This window comes from Psittacula echo, assembly GCF_963264785.1.
Source record: "Psittacula echo genome assembly, chromosome: 14".
Lineage (NCBI taxonomy): Eukaryota > Metazoa > Chordata > Aves > Psittaciformes > Psittacidae > Psittacula > Psittacula echo.
The window spans coordinates 6,054,534-6,079,240 of NC_137750.1; the positions used below are offsets into that span (position 1 = coordinate 6,054,534).

General features: G+C 67.1%; 1 protein-coding gene across 1 annotated transcript; it reads right to left on the reverse strand.

Annotated features, from left to right (window-relative positions):
* Window positions 1-1,322: 1,322 nt before the first annotated feature.
* On the reverse strand, window positions 1,323-24,365 carry BAHCC1 (BAH domain and coiled-coil containing 1). The gene is made up of 27 exons (XM_080629329.1): window positions 24,291-24,365; window positions 22,497-22,824; window positions 15,442-15,621; window positions 14,654-14,776; window positions 12,541-14,262; window positions 12,355-12,460; window positions 12,050-12,258; window positions 11,806-11,964; window positions 11,261-11,454; window positions 10,640-10,997; window positions 9,831-10,553; window positions 8,687-8,874; window positions 8,463-8,599; window positions 8,192-8,293; window positions 7,208-7,322; window positions 6,881-7,124; window positions 6,535-6,699; window positions 6,134-6,453; window positions 5,772-5,879; window positions 5,424-5,689; window positions 5,263-5,338; window positions 5,080-5,188; window positions 4,881-5,003; window positions 4,626-4,796; window positions 2,941-4,085; window positions 2,371-2,607; window positions 1,323-2,294 (listed from the first exon to the last, which is right to left on the reverse strand). Exons 2-27 carry the CDS (start codon window positions 22,669-22,671, stop codon window positions 2,088-2,090), a joined length of 7,662 nt encoding a protein of 2,553 aa, XP_080485455.1. The 5' UTR covers window positions 22,672-22,824; window positions 24,291-24,365; the 3' UTR covers window positions 1,323-2,087.
* Window positions 24,366-24,707: the final 342 nt, after the last annotated feature.

Sequence of the window (24,707 nt, forward strand, 5' to 3'; positions counted from 1 at the left end):
CTGTGCATCCAGCCCTCCCTGCACCTGTCCTGCCACGCGTGTTCCCCCTCATCTGTGTCTCCATCCCTGCTTACATCCATCTGTCTGTCCACCCTTCCCTGTGTCCATCCGTCCATCCCTGCACCGATCTGTCCAGCCTCCCTCATCTGTCTGTCCAGCTGCGCATCCCTTCTGCCCTTCATCCGTCCGACCATCCGCTCTCCCTGCACCAATCTGTCCAACCTCCTTCCGGCCGTCTGTCCGCCCATCTGGCCCTCCCTCTCTGCCCCCGGCCGTCTGTCCCCCGATCCCCCTCTGCTGTCCCCCGATCCCCCTCTGCTGTCCCCCGATCCCTCTCTGCTGTCCCCCGATCCCCCTCTGCTGTCCCCCGATCCCCCTCTGCTGTCCCCCGATCCCTCTCTGCTGTCCCCCGATCCCCCTCTGCTGTCCCCCGATCCCCCTCTGCTGTCCCCCGATCCCTCTCTGCTGGCCCCCGATCCCCCTCTGCTGTCCCCCGATCCCTCTCTCCTGTCCCGTCCACCCCACCCCGCCCGTGGGTCGGTGCCGCCCTGTCCCGCGGCGGCCGCCAGGGGGCAGCACGGCCCCGCCGCGCCGCCCCACGACACGAGTTGGCGCGGTCTCAGCAGGGACAGGGTTAACGGCACCCGGGTGGTGAGAACAAAAGGGCTCCCCCCCAGCCAATGGGCGCCGGGCTCCGCATCCTGACACCCTCTGGTTGGTTGCGGAGAGGCCAATGGTGTGCGAGCTCTGCCTGTCCTTCTGTCCCCACGTGGGGTAGGTGCGTTCTGCCCCTCCCTTCCTGCTGCCTACACCTCCTGCCTGCACCCTTCTCGCTCCATTGAACCCCCTGAACCTCCCTGCCCCTCCTACCTGCATCCCGCATCCCTCTTACCTGCACTCTCCTGCATCCCTCCTGTAGCAATCCCCTCCTTCTCCTGCCCGCATCCTGCCCATATCCTGCCCTCACCTCCTCCCAGCTTCCCGCAAGCTCCTGCATCCTTCCTCCCTTCCCGCATTGCTCCTGCAGCCCCTTCCTCATGCCTGCGTCCCTTCCACCCTTCCCCTCTCCCTGCCTGCATCTCTGCTTGCATTCCTCCACCCCTGCCTGCATCCTCCCATCTCTTTCTCCATCCCTCTTTCTTCCTCCACCCCATGTCCTGGCACCCCCCGGCACCACCAGCACGGGGCTACCCAGTGGGTTTCACCCTCACCCCCTGCCCGCCTCCTGCCTGCACTGAGCTGTGGGTGCTGCTGTGGGTACCGAGGGGGGTTGCAGGGCCCACACCAGGAGGGACACGGAGGCAGAGCCAGCACCAGCAACCAACGGTTCATATATTTATTCATAAGCCAAGTTATCAATAAAAAAGTTCCATACTAAAAGGCCTTTACATAGAGTTTGCTGCTCATAAAACCTTTGTGTTTTAACTTTTTCTTTTTTTCCTTTTTTTTTTTTATTCTTTTTTTTTTACGTCGATTTTTTTGTCCCATTTTGTGTGTTTTTCATTAGTGTTTACACTGGAAAACCCCCTGTACACATTTACAGCGCGGGGCAGCGGCGGGCAGGGCTCGGCGGGACGAGCCAGCGTCCCCCGGCACCGCGGCCACCCCGCTATTGCACTGGGGCCGGGGGGGGTCCCCCACCCATCCGCACCCCCCGTCCTGCCGCCGCAGCCCCCCTCCATCAGCGCTGCCCCGCTGGCCTCGTCCCAGCCAGGCTGGGGGATACAGTGCACTGAAACGGAACCCTCCCCCCAACCCCATATTATTAATAATTCCGTATTTTTTTGTGTATTTTTTTTGTGTTGGATTTTTTTGTTTTCTGTTGTCCGTTTTGTCCATTTTTTGTGGGTTTTTCTTTTTTCCATAAAACTTCCCGGAAGAAATACAATATTTACAAGCAAAATAAATAGAACAACACACCTGATTTCTGCTTTACCTGCTGGCAAACAGTCAGAGGTACTAGGGAAAGTATGGCTTGTAGGGGAGCCCCCCCCCGCGACGATGACACCCCCCGTGTGTCCCCCCGGCTCCGGCCACCCCGGGCTTTGCATAAGTGCCGGGGGGGGGCTGCCCGCCGTCGCCGGGGGTCAGCAGAGGATGGGCACCCCATCGGCGGTCACCAGCCGGCCTGTGGTGGGGTCGTAGGTGCCAGCCAGGTAATAGAGGTCCTGCCGGTCCTGGTACTTCTTGCTCCGGGTCATCTGCTCGTAGTGCTCCCGCCCCACCACTTGGCACTTGTGGGAGATGGTCTGCACGTCGTTCTCATCCTCATGGCACGACTGGTACAGGGCGTTCTGCAACGGCACCGCAGCACGGTGTCACCATCCCTGCGCACCCGGTGCCCCCCAGCCCAAACGGCGCAGCCCTCACCTTGCCGTCGCTCTGCCGCTTGCCCAGCTTGGTCTCCTCGGGGTGATAGAACCACTTGACCTTCACCACCATGTTGCTGCCCCACGACTCCCACATGCTCTCGATGCGGCCGATGTAGGGCAGGTTGGGCCGCCCGGCCGAGAGGAACACGGCGCAGTCGCCGATGCGCAGCGTCTCCTTGCCCCGCACGATGGCCTTGTAGAACAGCTTCCGCGCCTTGCCCTTCATCCCCCGACGCTGGGGGGAGGCAACGGGGGGGGTCAGGTGTGGTGCATGGACCCCCCCAAACCCACCGAGGCAGCAGCGCTGCAGGGTGGGATGCTCCCATGGCACCCATCCACTCGCAGACACCCAAGTGCCATGGCTGGTGTAGCCAGCACCCTGCACTGAGCACCCCGGCACCGTGCCCAGTGCACCCATCCCATGCATGCACGTCCTTGGTGTTGCGTATCCAGGCACCATGCCCCATGTACCCTTCTCCATGTACCCTGTGCCACGCTCCGAGCACCCATGCCCTGTGCCGCCCAGCTCCATCCCCTGGCCGTGCCGAGCACCAGGCTCCATCCCTACCTGCGTGGGGTTCCCCGACCACCTCCAGAGCTGGCGCGCGGGCAGGAACGCGGAGATCTTTGGCCGGTTTTCCACCGAGGGCAGGCGCTGCCTCCGGGAGAACTCTTTGGCTTTGGAGAAGCTGATGGCCTCCTTGCGCTTCAGCTTGGCCTTGGGGCCGGCGGCGGCGGCCTTGGTGAGGAAGCAGCGCTGCGGCGCGCTGCCCTTGGAGCGCAGGGCCTCGGGCTGCGCCAGCAGCGCCGGCACCGGGTGCGACAGGCAGGTCTGGAGCAGCAGCGTGGAGTCCTCGTCCTCGGAGCTGTAGGAGGAGTCCTCGTTGTCGGAGGAGCAGAGGCTGGAGGTGGAGATGGAGCCGGAGCTGGAGGAGGTGGAGGAGCCCGAGGACGAGGAGGACACCGAGAGGCGCGTCATGAAGCGCGAGGGCACCTCAGCGCCCAGCCCGCCCGGCTCCTCGTCCTCGTCCATGTCCGAGTAGGAGCTGTGGCAGTCGCTGTCGCAGTTCAGGGTGAACTCTGCCTGCCCCGAGTACTTCCTCAGCGCCAGCCCCACGGGCAGCTGGTGCACGGGCGCGCGCCCCTTCCGATCCTTGCCGCCCAGCGCCGCGTGCCCGTAGCCGTGGCTGGACAGCGGCCGCTCCAGCTTGGCCCCGAAGTCCTTGTCCGCCAGCAGCAGCGCTTTGCAGGTCTTGTTCTTGGGGGACGTCACCCCCTCGTGGTCCAGCTTCACCAGGTACTCGCTGCTGGCCTTTCTCCGGCTGCTTTTGCCCATCTCTGCCTCCAGCCGCTCAGCTTTCTTGGAGCGCAGCAGTTTCTGTGCCGCCGGCAGCACCAGCCCGGCGCCGGCGCCGAAGGACGCGTAAGAGCTGGCGATGCGGCTGAAGGAGTCGGCGCCAAAGCCGTTGCCGAAGACGGGGGCCGCGAGGTGGTGGTGGTGATGCACCGGGAACAGGGCCTCCTTGGCGCGCAGCTTCTTGGTGCTGCCGTTGACCTGGAAGAGGTTCTGCAGCACGGATGAGCCTTTGCTCGCCGCCTTCCGCTTTGTCTGCGCCACGGCCGACCAGCTGAGCAGCGGCGCGCCGCGCCGGCACAGGAACGGGTCACCCAGCACCGGCGCCTTGCTGCCCGACAGCACCTCCATGGCTTTGCCTGTGGGGAGATGGGGGTCAGGAGGGGCCAGGGCACGTGAGGGAGAACGGACGGATGGGCACAGGCCTGTCCCGTGTCCCTGCAAGTTCCTCCCTGCGGCCTTACATCCATTCCCCATCACTGCAGTGCCCTGTGCCACCTTCTTCTCCATCCCAGCCCCACATCCGTCCCTGCATCCTGCCATACTCAGCTCCCAACCCTCTGCACCCCATGTTTTCCCGCATCCCCTGTCTGCATTGCTGCCTCCTACCTCCCCCATGCCAGCATCCTCCCTTGCATCCCAGCTTCCTTCTCTTCAACCTGCATCTCAGCATCCTTCCCCACATCCCAGTATCCTGCCATAACCCTCTCCCAAACCCCTGCACCCTGTCCTTCCCTGCATCCCCTCTACCTGCCTGCTCCCATCTCCTATTCTTGCCCACCCCTGCATCCCAGCATCCTTCCCCGCATCCCACCACCCCTCACACCGCCGCTGCCGGTGCCACCTCCCTCACCACCCCGGGTAAGGTGCTCCATGGTGGCAGCCCCCCTGTCCCCTACCACTTTTCTCCTTGCCGGCCGCCTTCTTGCCCGAGCTCTTGGGGGTCTCGGGGCCGTTGTGGTTGGGGCAGAGGCCGGGGGGGAGCTCACTGGGGGCAGCCACGTCGCTGCACGACCGCTTCGTCCTGCGGCACGAGCTGGACACCAACAGCGCCGGGGACGGCTCCGTGCCTGGGAGCAGAGCTGGGGGTCAGAGCCAGCCCCACTGCACCCCCTGCCCATAAACCCCCCTCCCGCAGCCCCCAGCCCACTCACACTGGATCTTGAAGTCGGGGGGCAGCAGGCGGATGTTGGACACCGCGATGTGCCCCGTGTCCCCATCGTCAAACTCCACCATCACCGCCTCGGGGTCGTCCTCCTCCTCGTCACTGGATGAACCTGCAGCACAGGGGGGGCTGTTGGGATGGGGCCGTGCGCCCCGACACCCCCCCCCAGGCATCCGCCCGCTCCTCACCTCGCACCACGTTCCCTGGGTACAGGCACCGGGATTTCTGGCTCCAGTAGGCGCAGACGCGGGTGCCCGGGGGGAGGCTGCGGCGCGACTGCGGCCGGACATCGAGGACCTGCAGGAACCGGGTGTTGGGCTCCATGGGGTGCACTGAGCACGGGACCCCCCCGGGACCTGCACCCCGCTCACCGCCTCCTGCAGCAGCTGCTCCTGCGAGTAGATGCGCTGCCGGTTGCCGCGCTCGCCCTCGATGATGATGCTGTAGCTGGGGAGGGGGCACACAGAGGGGCTCAGCATCCACACCCCTGCCCCGGGACCCCCCCACCGGCAGCAGGCTCCCCCCCACTCACATGTCGGGGGGCTGGATGGTGCGGACGCTGCCGGCGTAGAGCAGGCTGTCCTCCTTGGGGATGAGGATGTGCAGCCCGTCCCGCAGGTCCTCCTTCTGGATGGCGCAGGCGTGGGGCAGGGGCGAGCGGCGGCCCCCCCGTGCCGCCCCGGCCAGGCAGCCCCCGGCGTCCTCCTCCTCCTCTGAGAAGCTGCTGTTGTCATCGAAGTCGAAGTCGTCCTCCACGGTGAAGCTCTCCAGCAGCTTGCTGACCGCCCGGCCCTTGCACTGCGGGACACCGAGCTCAGGGGGGGCTTGGGGGTGAGGAGGGGGCTGTGCTGGGATGGGGGGTCCGGCCCCTGCCCCTCACCTGCTTGGTGGCCACTTTGCTCTTCACCTTGGCCAGCTTCTTGCCCTTGCTCAGGATGGTCTTGGCGCTCCGAGGGGAGAGGGCCAGCGAGAGAGCCCCGTTCTTCCGCTGCAGGGAAGGGGGGGTCAGAGCTGGACAATGGGGCCCTCACAGTGACCCCAGCCCTTTGGGGCCCAACAGTGCCTCCCACCCACCCCAATCCCTGCACCCCATCCCTCTGCACCCCATAATCCCATAGACCCACAAGGGGCCCATCAGTGCTCCCAACCATCTCAGCATCCCCAGCCCATGCATTGGTGCCCCCCCAGCCTCAGCACCCATCCCTCTGCACCCCATGGTCCATGGGTACCCCCCCAACTCACCCTCAGGGCCGACTGCAGCGCCTTGCTCTTGCGCGTGGCCTTCTTCAGCCTCTCACTGGCCAGACGAGCCCCCTCGTCCCTCGCCCCGTAGTGCCGGGGGTCGGTGCTGGCGAAGATGCTGCCGGCAGCGGCGGCGGCGCTGGAGCCGCTGGGGGCCGGTGCCCGGAGGCTCTCCTTGGGCTTGGCCTTCAGCTTCTTCTTGCCACCCTCCTCACCTGCCTTCCGCCGCACCGGCACCTTCTCCAGCTTCCCCGTGCCCGGCTTCACCGGCCGCCGCTTGATCTTCACCTCGCCCTCGGGGCTGCCGAGGCGGCACGGCCCTGGGGGGACACTGGGGTCAGGGTACCCCATGGGTGCCCACCCAGTCCCTATTCCCCATGTGCCGCGCTGCATCCCGTTACCTAGCAGTCCCTGCCTCTCCTTCTTCTTCTTGGCCTTTTCGTTGGCCTCCATCTTCACCACGGAAGATGGGGAAGGTCCAAGCACGGCCATGGGCACCGAGGGCAGCAGGGACAAGCCTGGCTCGTCATCGCCATCCTCACTGTCTGTGTCCTCATCATGCTCGTCTGCAAGAGGAGGGGACAGCGATGAAGGACCCCATGCATCCAGGGATGCAGCACCCCCATGCCCAGGGAAGTGCAGGACAGGGAGATGCTGCTTCCGCCCCGAACGCTTGCAGCTGGATGCACCCCTGGTACCCCCAGCCCCATTCTGGGCCCTGTACCCCCATCCTGGTGCCATCCTTACCTTTGAACCCCACCGGCTGCCGGGGGTCGGGGTCCTGCGGTTGGTACTTGGTGGCCTTGGAGCTCTTGGGCCGCGACAGCTTCTTCTGGATGCGGCCACTGGGGTTGGGGTCTTTCCGGCGGAAGGGGCTGATGCCGGCGGGCAGCCCCTTGCTCTTCACCTTCTGCTTCAGCTGCGACACCTTGTGAGCCACCTTGCAGGCCAGCTTGCTCTGCGAGCCGCTCTTCTTGCACCGCACCTTCTCCTGCGGGGCACGGGGAAGTTGGGATGGGGCTGGCACTCCCCGAGCACTGGGATGGGGGTCACTGGTGGGGAGGCCGGACTCACCGGGGAGCCCTTGATGCTGCTGAAGGCGGCCTCGGACAGTTTGCTCCGCTTCTTCTTGGGCTCGGGGTCCCCCCGCAGCTCGGCGCACAGCAGGGACAGGCTGCTCTTCACTGCCCTGGGGGGGAGCGCGGCGTGGGCACGGTGCCTGAGGGACCCCCAGAGGGACCCTGGACCCCTGAATGGGTCCTGCATGCCCCGGATGGATCCTGCATCCCCCAGATGGCTCCTGCACCTCCTGTATGGATCCTGCATCCCTGGCTGGAGCTGCACCCCGCAGATAGATCCCGCACCCCTGGATAGCTCCTGTACCCCTGACTGCATCCTGCACCCCTCATCTGCATCCTGCACCCATAGTGGGATCCTGCACCTCCCCATCCACCACGATCCACCAGCTCCCCCCCTTCCTCCCCCTCCATAACCTTCACTCTCTCACTAATGTTTTGTGACATAAAACCTCGAGATTAATTTTTTTCTTCCCCTTTCCCTTCCGTCTTAATTGAAGGGCCCATTTAGCGCAGATTTAACTGTTATTAGGGCCGGGGGGGCCGGGGGCCGCGCGCACACGCGCGCTCTGAGCGTGTTTGGACTCGCTCGGAGGATTTATGCAAATGGGCCTGTCGGGAGAGGCAATTTGTAGTGGAGAAGGACAATTATACAGGGCCCGGGAGTGGGGAAACGGCTGCGCCGGGCGGCTAATGGGTAATAATAAAGCGCCGGCAGCGATGAACGCCGCTGCAGCGTGACCAATGGCTTTATACGGCACAGATAAAGAGGCTTTTATGCAACGCTGCTCCCGTGGTCGGCGGTGGGGAGTGGGGGGATGCAAGGTGCTGCCACCCAACCGAGCCCCCCACCATGGGCATGCGGCTGCGGGTGATGGGGGGATGCGATGGGGCGACCGGACCCCTCCTCCCTGCTGCATCCCCATCAGCTGGTGCTGGCCCGTCCCCAGGGACATGGGGGCACGCGGCGCCGGTCACTCACTTGACCTTGTGGCTCTCGGCCCTGCCCAGCGCGCTGGAGTGCTTGCGCTTCCTCGGCCGCCCCGGCCCGCGCCGCGCCGGGCTCCGCGAGCTCTCATCACGCCTGCAGCCGCGGCAAGAGCAGGGGCAGCCTGAGCCGCGCGGCAGCCACAGCCCCTGCCCCTGCGCAGAGCCGGGCTGAGCACGGGCCCAAACTCATCGCACCGGTGCTTCCCAGGGATGCCTCCCCCCCCCTTCCTGCTCCCTGCCAGCGGATGGGGATGGGGACGTACTCATGGTCATGGCGCCTCTGCAGCTTCACCAGCTCCCGCTGCTTCTCCTTGTAGCGGCGCTGGAGCTCCGCCAGCCGCATCCGCACCTCCACCTCCTGCGTGTTGAGCTGCTCGATGGCCGCCTTCAGCGGGCAAACCTGAGGGTGAAGGAAGGGGTGGGCAGCTCGCAGCCACCCGCGGGGCTGAGGCCGGGCGCAGCTCACCCAGCGTCCACAGACACTCACGGCCTTGGTTTTGGGTGTCCACGTGTACTTGCGGCGGGGGATGCGGGCGCGGGGCGGCGGCGAGGCGGGCAGGGGGCTCAGCGCCGGGGGGCTGCCCTCCCGGCTGGCGGCTGCCTCCACCAGCGACCAGGCGGCTGCCACCGTGGCCAGGTTCTGCAGGTTGAAGGCCAGCAGGTCCTCGTCCTCCCCTGCCGGGATGGGAGGTCAGTGGGGCTGGTGCAGGATGTGTCCCGGGCTCCCCGCGCTGCCCCACACATGCTCCTGTGCAATCCATGCAACCCTGTGGTGGCATTGGAACCACTACCAGGATGACAAGGGGTGTCTATGGGGCAGGGGGTACTATGGGGTGCTCCGGGGTGGCACTGGGGTCATGCAGGGGCTGGCACTGGGGTCACACTGGGCGCAGAGCTGGTGCTGCATGCAGAGCACAGCAGCCGTGGGGGGGCCCGGTCCGGGTGCATGGCAGTGGCCAGCAATGAACTCATTGCGGAGCAGAGCCAAGGCCGGGGCTGGGAGGGACGCGGTGACGCACCCATCCGGCCCCATGCGCAGTGGGGAGCGGGGCCCCACGGCCACCCCCGGCCCTGCGCGGCACCGAGCTCACGGGGCCCCGCCGGCACCCGCCCGCGGCAGCGCTGGGGACGCGCCAGGACGAGGCGGCCTCCCCTGCCGGGGCCCCCGGGATTCCCTGGGGAAGCCGAGCCGGGAGGGAATCCCAGCGCCTGCCTGGAGCCAGCGCTGGAGCCCAGCCCCGGGCTGTGAGCAGGGCTTGGACAGGGCACAGCTCTGCACGCATGTAACCATATGAGTACCGCTCTGCACGCATGTAACTGCATGGGCACCGCTCTGCAAGTATTTAACTGCATGGGCACTGCACACATGCAGCCCCTTCATGCTCATGCAGCCAAATATGCATTCAGACACCTTCTCACTGCACAACTCAGACCTGCACAGCCCTGCTTGTGTGAGAACTTGTGCAAGAACAGCCCTGCACTTGCAAATGCTGCATGGCCCCTCGTTGCACACACACTGCATGACCCTGTGCCCTGCATGCAGCAGGCAGGGGGACCAAGGGCGTGCAGCTGCAGGACAGGGGTGCTAGAGACGGAGGTACCAGGGGACGGGGGCTCCGGTCACCACTCACCTTCCAGTGCCAGGTCGCAGCGGCGCCGGCGCAGCTCCAGGTCGGCGAGCTCGCTGAGCAGGGCGATGCCGGGGATCCCTGATGCGCAGGGGGCGGGCGATGGAGGCGCTGGGGGGGGCTCCGCAGGTGATCCCAGCGCCGGCAGCTCCCCCAGGTCGATGCCAGCGGCGATCAGTGCCTCCAGCCCACCCGGGCAGCCCTGCCTCCTGCCGGGGCTGTCACCATCCTCCTCATCGCAGCTGTCCTCTGGCTCAGAGCCATCGCTGCCACCCTCCTCCTCTTCATCCTCCTCCTCTTCCTCCTCGGCAGCAGGGGCCAGAGGGGAGGCTGCAGCCGCAGGTGCCAGGTGCTGCTGCTCGGGCAGGCTCTGCTCCGGCGCTTCCTGTGCTGCCTCCCGGCACGCCCCAAAGGACACCGGTGCCCGCTCCTCGGTGCCCACCGGCACCGCTGGGGTCCGCTCCCCGCAGAGGGGTCCCGGTGGCAGCAGGAGGTGGTGCCGGTGCAGCAGAGCCCCGGGACCCTCGGCCATGGCTCCTCCGGCTGCTGGCTCCCGCGGAGGGCCCGGCTCCCGCAGCACCTCCGCAGCGGGGCTGAAGGTCCGGGACTGCTCGGGCTCGGCCGGTGGGGACCCGGCATGCATCGTGTCGGGATCAGCTGGCTCAGCCGAGTGCGCCTCCGAGAAGCCCATGGCAGCCGCGGGGTAGCTGTATCCGGGGGGCAGGTCTGCAGGAAGAGAGTGATGCTCAGGGGGGAACCCCTCAATGGGGCTCCGTCGCCCACCCTCCTCCTCCTCACTGTCCCGGTCCTACCTGGCTCCAGGGACTTGGGGTAGTCGCGGGGCGGTTGCCCCTCTCCACGCTTGTCCTCGCCATCGCTGCCCTTGCTCTGGACGGGCAGGGGGCTGTCGGCCGGGGAGCGCGGGGCCACGGCAGAGCTGGCAGCGGGGCAGACAGGTAAAGTGCAGGGAGCCGTGGGGAGGGTCACGGGGCACTTGGCCGGGTGCCGCAGGGCTGGGGAGTGGCAGCAAGGGGACAGCTTGGGGGGTCCAGGCACCACCGAGGACAGGCCCTTGGCCGGGGGGTTTAAGGCAACTGCTTTGTGGGAGGGCTTGAGGGGCTTCTCGGGACCCCCGTCCTCCAGCTCCAGGGGCTGCTCCTCCGGCTTCCGCTGCGGGAGACACCAAGGTCAGCACACGCCAGACCCATCACCAGCCCCTGCCCTGCATCCCTGCCCTGCGCCCTGCATCCTGCATCCCGCAGCCCCGCCCAGCACCAAACAGCCCAGACCCACATCCCATCCCCTGCCCCACTGCCTGGCCGCAGCATCCCCATCCCTGCCCCACATCTCTCACAGCAGCATCTCCCACATCCCCACCCTACATTCCAGCCTCCCTCCATCCTCACATCCCACCCCGCAGCCGCTGTGGGTACCTGTCCGTGTGCCTGGCGCTGGATCTCAAGGGCCTGGGCTGCGCGCTGCTGCTGCTGCAGGGCGTAGAGCTCCTGCTGGCGCAGGAACTGGGAGCGTGGGTACACAGGCAGCTGCCCCGTGTGCTGCAGGTGGGCGCCAGGGCCCCGGCCCGGGTACATCGGGGGCCACAGCGATGCCTGGTCCATCACGTCGGCTGCCGGTGGGGAAGGGGTTCAATCAGGGACTCACATCAGGGTCACCCCGCAGACCCCAGTGGTGCCCCCGCCGTCCCGGCCCTACATCTCCAGCATCACCCACAGGGCCCCATCTCCCACCCTTGCACAACCAGCAGCACCCACAGGGACCCCATCTTCCACCTTTGCACACCCAAAAGCACCCACAGGACCCATATCCCAACCCTTCATCCCCAAAAGAACCCACAGGGACCCATTTCCCACCGTGCAGCCCCAAAAGCACCTCTGGGGACCCCACCTTCTTCCCAGCCTCATTACAACCCCCTCAGTACCCCCCAGCACAAGGCAGGGGTGCCCGGTGCCAGCCTCACCCAGTGTGTGCGGGGTGCCATGGGCAGGGGGCTCGGTGGGCAGGATGACGAGCTGTGCGGGGGGGTCCTGGGACAGGGGGAACACGGGCTGCATGGTGCTGGGCATGGAGGCGGGGAAGGCGGGCGGCAGGTTCTGGTGCAGCGCGGGGTGCCCAATGCCTGCGGAGCCATGGGGGAGCCATGAGCACCGGGGGGGTCAGCACCCACCCAGCCCCGCTCCCCTCCGTTTGCCGCCAGCACTGACCGTAGGAGTGTCCCCCCATCCAGATGGAGGGGCTGCGGGTGCGGGGCAGCCAGTGCGTGTGTGCGGGGTGCGCATGGGCCGCAGGGTCCCCCCCGAGCTGCCCCGCCGGCAGCGAGGACCCCCCAGCGATCATCAGGTGTGGGGTCAGCTCCCCGGGACACCCCCCCGACGGGTGCATCCGGGCGAACTCCACCAGCTCCTTGTTGTCCCTGTGGGAAGAGCGGGAACAGGGGGGGTGACGGCCCCGTGCACCATGGGGTACCCCCCGCAATGGGGTCCCCATATCCCTCCCCTATGGCACTTACTGCAGGAGCAGCTCCCGCGCCGGCAGCCCCAGGCGCTCCTCGCAGAGCCGGCCCCGCTCCTCCTCTGCCTCCAGGTCGATGAGGTGCATGGGCCGCGCCGTGCCCGCTGCGCCGGGACAGGACGATGGCGTCAGCGCGGCACCGCCAAGCGCATCACCATCCCCGTGCCCCTGCCCCGGGTCCTACCTTTGATGCCAGCAGCCGCCCGGCCCTGCCGCCCGGCGCCGCCGCCGCCGCCATAGGAGGGCTCCGGCCGCCCCAGGGTGTCCTTCTGCCGCGCCACGGCCACCGCGATGCCCACGGGCGGCTGCCGCACCTCGCCCTCGCCGGGGGCCAGCGCGTCGTGCTCCCGGCCGCGGGCACAGTCCGGCCGCTCCAGCTCCGGCTGCCCCTTTCCCGGCGGGAATTTGGCGTCCTGATGGGCGCAGCTGCCTTTGACGCCCGCCAGCCCCACGAAGGGGGGTCCCTTCTGCCCCCCCAGCAGCGCCTGGTTGCTGTATTTCAGCAGGTTCTTCATGGCCGAGACCTCGTCCGAGGCCGTCGGCACCTCCTGGCCCAGCACCGGCCCCTGAGTCATCAACGCAGCCTGCTGCAGACTCGTGCCGAAGGGGTCCAGGTACGGCCCCTTCCGCTCCTCCGCCACACTCAGGGAGGGCCCCTGGCCCTGCACGCCCCAGGGGGGCAGCGGGGGGCCCCCATAGCCCAGGGCGCTCAGCTCCAGGGGCTTGCGCTTGCCCTCGGGGCCGGCGGCGGCCGCCTCAGCCTCCGGGTGCTGCTGGTGCCGGATGCGCGCCACCTTCTGGGGCCCCGGCACACGGGGGGGCTCTTTGGGGGGGCCCTTCTCTAAAGTGCAGCAGGAGGGGCCGACGCGGACGCCCAGGGGGTCGGGGCGGGCGGCGCGGGAGCAGTCGGGTGCCGGCGGCACCTCGAAGTAGCCCTTCTCCAGAGCAGCCTTGGGTGCTCCCCGGCCGGCGAAGGGGGACCCCTCCGCGGCGCCCCCTCCCAGGTACTCCAGCCCCTTCAGCCGGGAGCCAGGACCCCCCCACTCCATCCTCCGCTCCGCCGGCCCCTCCGCCTTCAGCGGGTGGTGGAAGGGGCCGCCGTAAGCAGCCGCGGGCTCGGCCCCCACCTCTCCGTGCCGCTCCTTGCCCTCGGCACGCTCCATCCCGCCGGCTTCCGCCGAGACCTGGAAGGAGCGGCTCTTGTCCGTGAGGTGCCCAACCGAGGGCACCAGAGTGGCCCCGCTCAGCTTCAGCTCCCGCCCCGACGGCTCCGGCAGCGGGCACAACACCTCGGGGCCGGCATGGAGCTGCAGGCACGGGAAGGAGCCGGCGGCGGGGCCGAGCGCAGCCGGGGCCGTGGGCACCGCGTAGGACACGGCGTGGTGCAGCATCTGCCGCCGCTCCACGCACTCCCCGTAGGGCTGCGGCACCTCGGGGGTGCCCGGCTCCCGCTCGCCCCGGCACGGCTCCTTGGCACTGCAGCGGCCGGCGCGGGGCATGGCGCTGCCGGCGCAGCTGGGCAGCACCGCGCGGCCGCCGTCGCCCTCCAGCCCCTTGGCACCCAGCAGGCAGGACGCGAGGTGCTTGGGGCGGCCGTCGCCAGCCCCCCGCGCTTGCAGCCCCTCTTTGCAGTGCCCGTCCGGCGGCACCGGCAGCACCGCCTTGTGCCGCTGCTCCTTGGGGTCCTCCTCGGGCGGCCGCTCCTTGGGGTCCCCCTTGGCCACCTTGTCCTTGCCTGCCAGGAAGCGGTCATAGTCCTTGGGGGTCTTGGGCAGGGCTCCGGCGTCCCGCTCCCGGCTGCAGGAGCCGGCGGGGGGCCCGGGGGCAGCGCGGGCGATGCCGGGGAAGCCGTGGCCGGTGGGGAGCAGGGCGGGCTGTGCGGGCAGGTTGCGCAGGTAGAAGTTATCTGGAGGGGATGGCACGGAGTGAGCCCCTCACCGAGCAGCGCCCGTGCCCCCGCGGCCATGCCAGCGCCGGCGCCCCGCCGCCGCGGGGAGGAGCGCGGGGGAAGGCACGGCCTCATTAGCTCCGTTTCCCACCCAAACAATGTTCCCTATTAAACACCCGCCACAATATTGTGAAAAGCGAGAGCGGCGCTGGGACGGGTGCCCAGCACCCTGCGCCCGCCGGCCCCGCGGATCCCCGGGGACCCGGCACCACCGCTGCGCTCCCCAGCCCTGCACCGTGGCCTCTGTGCCGGCCCCTGCCGCACCGGGGATGTGTTCTCTCATGGGAAATCCCCAGCCAGCCCGAGGCTGCGGCGGCCCCGTGCACCGCGCTGGGACCCCGGTACCTGCCTTTCTGGCTCTCGTAGAAGCGGTGCTGGCCGTAGAGGACGTTGCTGTTGCCGTGGTGGTCCAAGTGGCTCATGGGCAGGAAGGTGGAGGCCAGGCTCCCGGAGAAGCGGGGGTACCCTGGGGCTGGGGGTGAGTACAGCGGTCAGGGCACATGCGTGGGCCCACAGCCCCCATGGCATCACCACGCACAGCACCACGGCCATAAACGATCTCCCGGAGCCTGTGATCTGCATCCCAGGGATCCCCCGATCACCCCAGGGCTGAGCCCCCCCCCCAGCCCCGGTCAGCAGCGCAGGTCCTGCGGCACCCGGTGCGGCTGCAGGCTGGTTCCCGGCCACGCTCGGGCTGTCCATCACCGGCGGGCGCTGCCGGAGCCGCGCGCGCTGCCTGGACCCCCCCGCGCCCCCCCAGCACGCCGGGAGCCAGCTGGCAGCCGGTCAAACTACCAGCCGGGCCGGCTGCCAGGGCCCCGCGCCAGCACCACCTCCTGCTCCTTAACTCCATCGGGGCTCGCTCCGGACGCTCAGGTGCGGACGGGCACACCGGTGTGGCCGTGGGGCAGCAGTGGGACACCGGAGCCCTGGCTCCCCACCATGCTGTGTAACAGGGCTGCCCTTACGGGGTCCCCATAGTGTTCTGCACGGGGGTCCCCATGCGGGAGGCGAGTGCAGCCCTTGCTCATCACCAGTGACACGAGCTGGCCCGGCCTCAGCCATGGAACAGGGTGTGCGTGGGGACTCCCAGCTAGGACCCGGTGCCCCCCCACCGCGGGGTGCGGCTCCACTCACCTTCATGGGAGTGCGAGAACCAGATCTGCGAGGTGCCGGAGTGGGGTCCGCAGAAGGCCGGCTCTGGGGGGGATGCGGCGGGGCCGCCGGGGTGGCTGGGCCCCCCCGAGCCCAGGCTGCTGCTCAGGAAGCCCCCCATGAAGGACGAGGCGGGCGCGTTCCCCATCAGGCCACTGCCGGCTGCGGTGGGAGAGGACAGAGTCAGGGAGGGCTGCCTGTGACCACCCCCCTGCCACGCTCACACGTGCGTGCACACGCGTGTGCACTGCCCTCACTGCGTGCATCCCTTGCACACGCACGCCCCATACGTGATCAAACCCGCGTGCACGCACACCCCTCATGTCCCTCATGCACCAGAGCGTGTGAGGCACAAGGGGCACCAGTGACCTACCCTGTGCGCACACCCACAGCACACACATGTGCTGGCACATGGCAGGCTCTGCACATGCGTGTGCTCCCCATGCTCCGGATCCATTGGCAGCTCTGAGCAGCTGCAGGACACTGGTGCCAGGACCTCACTGGAGCCCTGGCTGTGCCATGCTGTGCTGCACCGTGCCAGGTCAAGCTGGGCCATCCCACTGCCAGCACCGGCATCCCAATGCCAGTGCCCCGGTGGCAGGAAGGATGGGGACACAGGAACATCGTCCCATGACCGGGGCAGCAGCTTCCGGGGCTGGGTCACCGCAGAGGGGACAAAGCCCCACGTGTGCACACATGTGCAGGCGTGTGGGGGGGACACGGCCATCATGTGGAGCGCAGGGCAGGGGCGCAGCCCCCACCCTGACCCCGGCAGCCTCACCCACAGCCTGGGGGGCCCCCGGCACCCCCTGGGGAGGCCCCGTCCGGCGCTCCCCATCCTGCTCCGCATCCCGGCCAAGCCATGAGGTCATGGTGGAAACATGGGAGCCAGTGGCCAGCGGCCGGGCAGGAGAAGGGGCGGGGGGGCCCAGCCACCCCTCACCGCCAGAACACGCTCCCCACGTCCATGTGTGCCAGCACGGGCTGGCGGGGCCACGGCCGCTCGGCCCCTGCCCGGCACGGCTCGGCATGGAGCGGTGCGGAGCAGCCCAGGCTGGCCGGCCGCCCGGCCAGGGCAGGAAGCGATGCTTTGCTCTCTAAGCCGGCCCACGCTCCCCAGCTAATCCCTCCGGGATGCCTCTGGGATGAGTGTCGGGATGTGGTTTCAGGCAGCTCGCTCCTTCCTACACTGGCCAGGGACCGGGATGGGGCAGGGGTGCGTGGGCCGGGGGCATGGCTGAACCCTGGGAACCGGCACCCCCGGCTCCGCACACACACACCGGGATGGGTGGGCACATCCCGCCGTGCCAATGCATCCCGAAGGAGCCATGCCCAGAGCTGCCCACTGTGGTGGTGCCATGGGCCCTGGCGCGGGGTGAGGAGCCGGCAGCGTGCCGGGCGGCTGTGCCGGGCAGGAAGCCGAGGTTTCCAGAACGAGCCTTTTCTGGAAGCTGTGAAACAGGCTGTAAAAGAATCACCCCCCCCATCCCGCTGCTCCGATGGCGGCGGGGCCTGGCTGGCGCGGTGCATCCCGGCGGGAATGGCGGGGCCACGGCCGCCGCTCCCCACAGCTCCCACCCGCTGACTCACAGCCACTGGCACGGATGGATCCCCAGGCGCGCGCCGGCCATGCCATTCCCACCCACTGCTTGGCACGGCTCGGCTCGGCTCGGCACAGGGCAGGGCGCAGCCCCCTGCTCTGACCCTGGCCAGCGAGGACAGGGAAGGGTCCCTGAGACCATGCACAGCTCATGTCACCAGTGCAGGACGAGCCTGCACCGTGGTGGGGCCGGCGCCATGGGGCCGGCTGCCAGCACCGCGCAGATGGGCTGCGGGGTCCCACCCCGGCCCCCCGGCACCGTCAGCCTGGGAATTCCCTGGCTGGGCTCCCCATGGCCATTGCTGTGAGTCAGCCCCACCAGCACCGCTCCCTGCTCCCAGCTCTGCATCGGCACAGCCGGCAACAAAACCCCCCTCACTGGCTGCCAGCACTGAGCGATGGGGGGTCACAGCCATGGGGCTCCAGTGGGGTTTTGGGGGCCATATGGACCATGTTGGTAATCCCGGCAGCTCTGGCACAGTCACAGCCATGCCATGCTCCCCCAAGCAGGGAAACTGAGGCAGGGGAAGGGGTGGGGGCTGTTGGCACGCAGGACCCCCCAGATGGGGCTGGGGGGAGGCAGCAGCTGGAGGAAAGGGTTAATAACAGGGAAGCGAAGGCGCTTCCCCATCAGCACCAAGCCGCAACCCGGGGGGTTGAGAGGGTTCACCTTGGCCTCACATCCACTGAGGGTCACACATGTGACAAGTGTGCCAGGTCTCAGCACAACCGCACCGACAGTGCCGGGGGCTGCGGGCTGGGAATGGGGGGATTAAGGGGGACAACAAGGGGTGATCCCCATCCCAAGTTGGTCCTCGCCCCCACGCACAGATGGGAATGTGCTGGGAAGATGGAAAGTTTCCCGGGTCAGCAAGTGGGGCCAGGGTGGGTTTGGGGGAGCTGCAGCCCCATGGCGGGGTCGCTCCAGCCACGGCTGCTCCAGCCTGGCAGCTTTATGGGATGGCAGCGGGGTCTTCATTGCTGGGAATCGGGGGTCCCCAGGCCCCTCTCCGGGGTCCCCATGACTCCAGGAATCTGGGAGCTGCACCCCAGGATTTATGGGCTCCATAAAAGAGGCTGGGGGTGCAGCCCCCCTGGAACACGCCTGAGCACGGTGACGGCCCCAGGACGTGCGTGGGGTTGAGTTACTCCCTTGGCTATTTCGGGGCTGGAACATTCCTAATATCCATGTGGAGACGCCGGGAGCTGGCAGGGACCCTCCCGCACCGCGTCCCCACTGCCGGGCACCCCAGGGACGTGCCACCCCCAGCCCCCAGACCAGGAGGTGGCCCCCAACCCCCCCTTGTGCTTTGCAACCCACGCCACCCCTTTAAATATTTGCCAAATGAGAAATAAGTGTAATATAATTTCCTCGGTGTTATAATTTAAGATTAATCCATATTGTTATGGCACTAAATAAATGCCGTAATATTGAAATGCAGTTCAAATGAGCTTGACAGAGTGCCAGCAGTACAATTAAAACGTTATCCGATGGGTAATCACACGGCAGTCGCTCCGTGCTAAGTGCCACTCGCAAGCTGTCGGCTTTCGGCGGAGGGAAGGGGAGGATGGAGCCGCCGGGCAGCCGCGCGCTCTCACCGGGGCTCACGGGGATGGTGCAGCCTCCTGGCACGCTCCCTGCACACTGCCCAGTGCATGCTCCTGTTTGCACACCCGACGCACGCCGTTTGCAATGTCCAGGGGCCATTTTAGGAGCAGCTGCAAGCCTGGCGTGGGCTGGGATCATGGGAATGAGTTGGGAAGGACCTGAAGGGTCCTGGTGTCACAACAGCCCAAGGAACCCCCCAAAACTTGGGGTTCATGCACTCCCCAGCAAGCATCACACCCGTGTGGTCTGGGCTGCCCATGCACGGAGTGGGATGGAGCAACCCCAATGGGCTGGGAAGACACGTCCCATCCCCTCCGTCCCCTTGGGAATGGGGGTCCCCAGCACTCAGTGGGGCTGGTGATGCAGTGGGGCAGGCAGGGCAGCAGGCAGGGTGCAGGCAGGGCAGTAGGACAGGCAGGGTGCAGGCAGGGTGCAGGCAGCAAGGCCACACTGTGCCCATCTGTTTCGCTTTATGGAGCGGATAACGAAGAACTCCAAGAATGAGATTATTGGGTGAGTGTTTATTTACGGCGGGGAGGGGGCCGGGGGGGCCGCGCAGCCCGTGTGAATCGCGGCAGAGTCACCCAATTGCCAAATCCTGCTATTTTTATGTCCCGCTGTAATTCCCCACTCGCCTGTCGTGCATCGCTGCCATCAGCCGGGAGAGCAACCGGATGGGGGGGACAATAGGGACACCACAGACCGGGGGGGGGTCCCAAGGAGATGAGGGGCCCAAAGGGGCACCCAAATGCTCCGCATCCCCAGTCCCACCCTGGGGATCAGCCCATGCAACCGGCAGCACAACCTCCCCAGCACAGGACCCCCATAGTCAGGCAGCACCAGGGGCGCAGGGATGGGAGCAAAGGCCGGGTATCCACAGTGGGGTGCTGAGACCCCCCCAGTTTGGGTCAATCACCGCATTCACTGGCAGTGACCAGAGATGCCGGATCAGGCCATGCCAGTGCTCAGCAGCACATCCCCCTGGGCCTTGGCGTGCAGCAGCGTCTCAGCACGAATCCAGCTCATCACTACCCAACCGATAAAACCACTCCGGGGTGATTCCATGGGATCGGGGGCTCTGCGCATCCCACTCTTCCCACCGGACACATGGTGCGTGTGTGTGTGTCCCCGGCACGAGTGTGCCTAACGAGGAGCAGAAGAGTTAATCTCAAAATCTGGTTTAACTTTGACACCTACTTTTTAAGATGCGGCGCATGCGGCGGCGCTGGCACGCGGTGCCGGTTGAGGGACACGGAGCTCCATGCCGCAGCAGTGCCGGAGCCATGCCGCGGCCTCACAGCCCCTCACCAGACCCTGGCTTCAGTCATCAATGGGGAAGCTGCAGCGTGGAGCAGCCCTGGCACCTGAGGGCAACTTAATACAGGGACAGGGGACAGCTATCGGAGCCCATCCGGATGCCAGCACCACGGCACTGGCACCAGTACGCAAACCACCGCGGCCAAGCTAGATGTGAACCAACCCCGGTGTGCAAGGCAGCACCGACGGGGGGAAGCCGCACACCCACACCGCCACGGTGCTCCCGGCAGAGCCCAGTGCTCATGCAAGCCACCCCGGTGCTGCTACAGGGTGCAATGCACGGAGGGCTCTGCCACGGTGACAAACAGCCACGATCTCCCCTCTGTGCTAGTCCAGAGAAACATCAGAAGGGCAAAAACTGAGGCCCCAGAATAAAGCTTTGGCTCGGCTGAGCCTCTGCCGAAGTTTCCCACCCTCCGTGACCGTGGTGAGGACATTGGGGACCCCCGGCCCTGCTCGGCACAGGGATCGGCATGGGTGTGCCGGACGATGGGACCGCGATCCCCAGCCGGGCCGTGCCACGATGGGGGAGCAGGGGCTGCAACCCCCGGTAGCCCCGGGGGTCTCCAAACCCCCCTCCCCATCCTTGGGCAGGGCCGTGGCTCCCCATGCTCCAGGCCTCCAGTGCCGTCTCGTGCCATCATTTGCATGGTCCCGGTGCCAAAACCAGACGCAAAGCGAAGCATTTGTTTGCAATAAGTGCGCGGGGCTGAATTATGGCTTTAATAAAACCGAGAGAAACACTTTTTTATCTCCCCTTCCCAGGGCGGCCGCCGGCCCCCGGCGCTCGGCAAAGGCTCCTGGGAGGTGTAGTCCCGGCCGGACGCCGGGAGCCATTTGGGGGAGCGTGGCCGGAGCCCCCCCCTTCCTCCTCCTTCGTCTTGGGCCGCCGCGGTACCCCGGGGCTGCCGCGTGCCGCGCTGGCAAACCGCGGGCTGCCTTTATTTGCTGGGTGGGGTAATTATCAATCACAGGCGTTAATTACGGCCCCGCGCGCTGCCGCGGCTCCCGGCCCCACGGCACGGCCGCGGTGGGGGCACACGGGGGTGCCGGGGTCGGAGCCCCCCGCCTCGCTCCAGCCAGCCCTGTGCCGCTCGGGGCACTCGGGTCTCGTTGCTACGGGCTCCAGCAGCGTTCCCGGCAGCGCGGGAGAAGCGGAGCGCGGCTCGCCGGGAAGGGCTCCGGCTGTGCCGGCCCTGCCAAAGCCGGGAATATTTTTAGCTCTTTCTGTTGTTGGGTTTGGCTTCTCCTTTTTTTTTTTTTTTTTTTTTTTTTTTTCCCCTTCCAGGCGAGTTTCTGCCGCGGTATTTTTAGCCTGATCCATGTTATTTTAACAACCTCCGCTGCGTTCGGGCTCCCATGTGTCGCCCAGTCCCCGGCGGGAGCGAGGGTCCGGCCGCCGCCGCGACACCGACACGGCGAGAAGCCAGAGGGAAGCCAGCGGCACCCCGGCGCTGGCGTCCCCCGGGGATCCCCCCTCCCCGGCACCATAGAGAGGGGCCGAGCCCCCGCTCTGATCCCCCGCCACGGCGCTGGGCACGGGGGGAAGCCGGGGAGCCCTCCCCAGCCCTGCGGGGGGCCTGGCTGCAGCGTGGGGGCCGCCGGCACAAAGCGAAACCGCCCCGGCCCGGGCCCGATCCGGCGCCGCCTCCCCGGCACCCCCCCGGTGCCCCGCGCTTTCCATGTCCGTGCCGGAGCCGTGGGCACCCCCCCGCCCCGCGCCGGCCGGGCCGTGCCGTGCCCCCCGCCCTAATCCACGCACTAATTGTAATCCCATTAAAGCAGATATAATTTTATTAGTATTCACAGCTCATCAAGGCGGCGACAAAAACCGGCGCTGCCGCCGCGGCGGGAACCGAGGGGCCGCGAGCGCGGTGCCGAGCCCGCAACGCTGCTCACGGCATCGGCCGCACTCCCGCTTCGGCTCCATCCCGGAGCTCGGCGGCAGGAGAGCGGCTCCCCTCGCAGGTCCCCCCTGTGCCGTGCACCCCGCTTTAACCCTCAGCGGCCGCAGCCGAGCGCCCGCTGCAGACAAAGCCACGGATGCCGGCGCAGCGGCCGGATTCGACGAGCCCCATCCCGCTGCTGGCGCGGCTGGGCCGTACCACGCTGGGCCGCGTGTGCCGCGCTTTGTCCGGCCCCGGCAGCTGCAACCAGTTCTCACTCTGACGCTTCGGGGCTTTATATAGAGCCGGTGTTCGCTGACCTTTCCCCGCCGCACCACGGCACTGCCGCGCCGGCCCCGCGCATAACGGCCTCCTTGTTCACCCAGAAAACGCTTCCTTGTTCAGGCACCGGGATCGCGCGGAGTCAACCCCGGGGATCACGCTCCTCCCGCGCCGGTAAAGCAGGGGAATACCTCCCCGTGTAAGTGAGACCTCGCACCCCAAAGCCACCGGGCGCGGTGACAGCGGCATCGACACAAAGAGGACGCCGAGCCCCCGGTGCCGTGTGCCGGACCCCCGCGTCCCTCCCAGCCCCACACACCGCGTCCGGCGCGGCGGCTCTGACCTGTGTGCGTGGCCATGGTGATGGGCGCAGGGAAGTACTTGGTGGGCTGGAAGTGTCCGCTGGGCTGCACGGCCCCGTGCGCAGAGCCCGCCACGCGCCCCGCGCCGTGCCGGTGGCCCAGGCTGCCCCGCTCCGACAGCAGCCGCGGCGGGGGCGCAAACTCACGGCCGTCCATGCCGGGGACACGCCGGTGCTGCCCGGGCGCTGCCGGCGGCGGGCACGGCCGGACACCGACACGGCTCCTGGGCGAGCCTCAGCGCCGCGGCGGGCTGGCTCCGGTGGCGGCGTGCCGCGCTCCGCGCCGGGGCTCCCCGCTCATCCTCCGCTCCTGGAGCAAGGGAGAGAGAAAGGAGAGCGTGAGCGCGCGGCCAGGGCCCCCCGGTTTACCCCATGTATCCCCAGTGAGCCCCCATTTTCCTCCGGTACCCCTCGTGCGCAGCTCCTGATCGCCCCGGTGCCGCTCGCACACGGGTCCCTGTTTCCCCGCCGTGTCTGGAGCGCAGCCGCCCCATCTCACCAGTACCCCCCCTGCACAAGCCCCCGTACCCCCAGTGCCCCCCCGACCCTTTCCCGGTGCTCCCGGCACCCCCCGCCCGCCCCACCCCGGCTCTCCCGGGGCCCGGCCGCGCTCCCGGTGCCCCTGTACTGCGCTCCGGATCCTGCCGCTGCTCGGGCCATTTCCCCGCGCTGCCCCGGCCTCACTTCCCCGGAGCTCTGGTTCTTTTATTCCCCCGTTGCCCGGGCCCCGGATCCCTCCCCCGGTGCCCCGACCGTGCTTCCCCGGTGCCCGGCCCCGCGGCTCCCCGTGGTACGGGCCCCGCTTTCCGGCCACGGCCTCCCCGTTGTGTCCCCAGCGCCTTCCCCTGCCCGGTTCCCGCTTCCCCGTCCTCGGTGCACGGCCCCAGGGCCGCTCCCGGTACTTCCCCGGTGCGGGCCCCCCCCCCCCGCCCGCCGGGGCATTGTTCTCGGCAGCGCCGGGGCCGGCGGGCCCGATCCTGCGGAGAGACCGAGGCGGCCGGGGCCGGGCCGGGCCGCAGCGAACAAAGGGGCGAGCGCGGCCCGGGGCTACCGGAGGCAGCGGGGCCTCTGGGCCGGGGCTGCGGGCGCGGGGTGAGCGTGTCCCGGGGGGAGAAACACACGCGCGGCCCCGAAAACCAATAATATGTGCGCGGCTTTTTATTGATACGTGCGGATGGTTTTATTCAATCGGGTTGTTGTTTTGTTTTTTTTTTTTTCAAATTAATTAAAATTGAAGGAAAATGATGCAAAAAAAAAAAGATTTTTTTTTTAAGTAAGAAAGAAAATAGAGCAAAAAATAATTAATGCGGAATAAATGGGAGCGAAGGCGCCGAACGCGAGAAAATAACAACCAACAACAACAACAATAATAATAATAATAATAACGCAAAAAGGGTTCGCCGCGAAAAACGCTGGGGTTTTTTTCGCGCATCCAATTTTAAGGCGGAGATTTGTAACACGGCGGTTTAAGGCGATGATTTTTAACGGCGACGTTTTTAAAGGCGATGTTTTTGACGGCTGAAAATATTTGGATAAGAGAAAACGTTAAAAACAAAATGAAATAATGCGAAAATAAAAGGAAAAAAACAAACGAGGGGAAAAAATGTTTTTTAAAAAAGCGAAAAATGTTTTGATTAAAAAAAGAAACGAAGCGAAAAAAAAAAAACCAACCCAAAAATAAAGGTGGAAAACACGAAAAACGCCGAAAAGGAAGCGCCAAAAAATTAAAACAACCCCCGAACGCCGCCGCCCGCGCCCCCGATCGCAGTCACTTACCGGCGGGGCGGCCGTGGCGGGGCGCGCAGCGTGCTCCTGCCGGTGCCCGTGCACTGCCCATGCACCGGCTGCTGCTGCAGCGAAGGGAACCGGGGGGGGGGGGGGGGAGTGTGGGGGGGTGGTTGGTTGGGGGGGGTTAAGGGGGGTGGTGATGAAGGGGGGGGGACCCCGCCGCGCCTCCCCGCTCACGCCGCGCACTCCGCCGGGCGGCGCGCCCCGCATGCTAATAAGCGCGTGCCCCACGCGCGCTCCCGCCACACACACACACACACACGCACCACCCCGCCCGCTCCCTCCCACCGTCCTCCTCCCTGATTGGCCGCCGCGAGGCGCTCGCGCCCCAGCCTCCAACAACACCCTCCCCCCCCCGCTTTGGTTTCATTCTCCAGCTACGCTCCTCTCGCGCGCCGGGGCGTC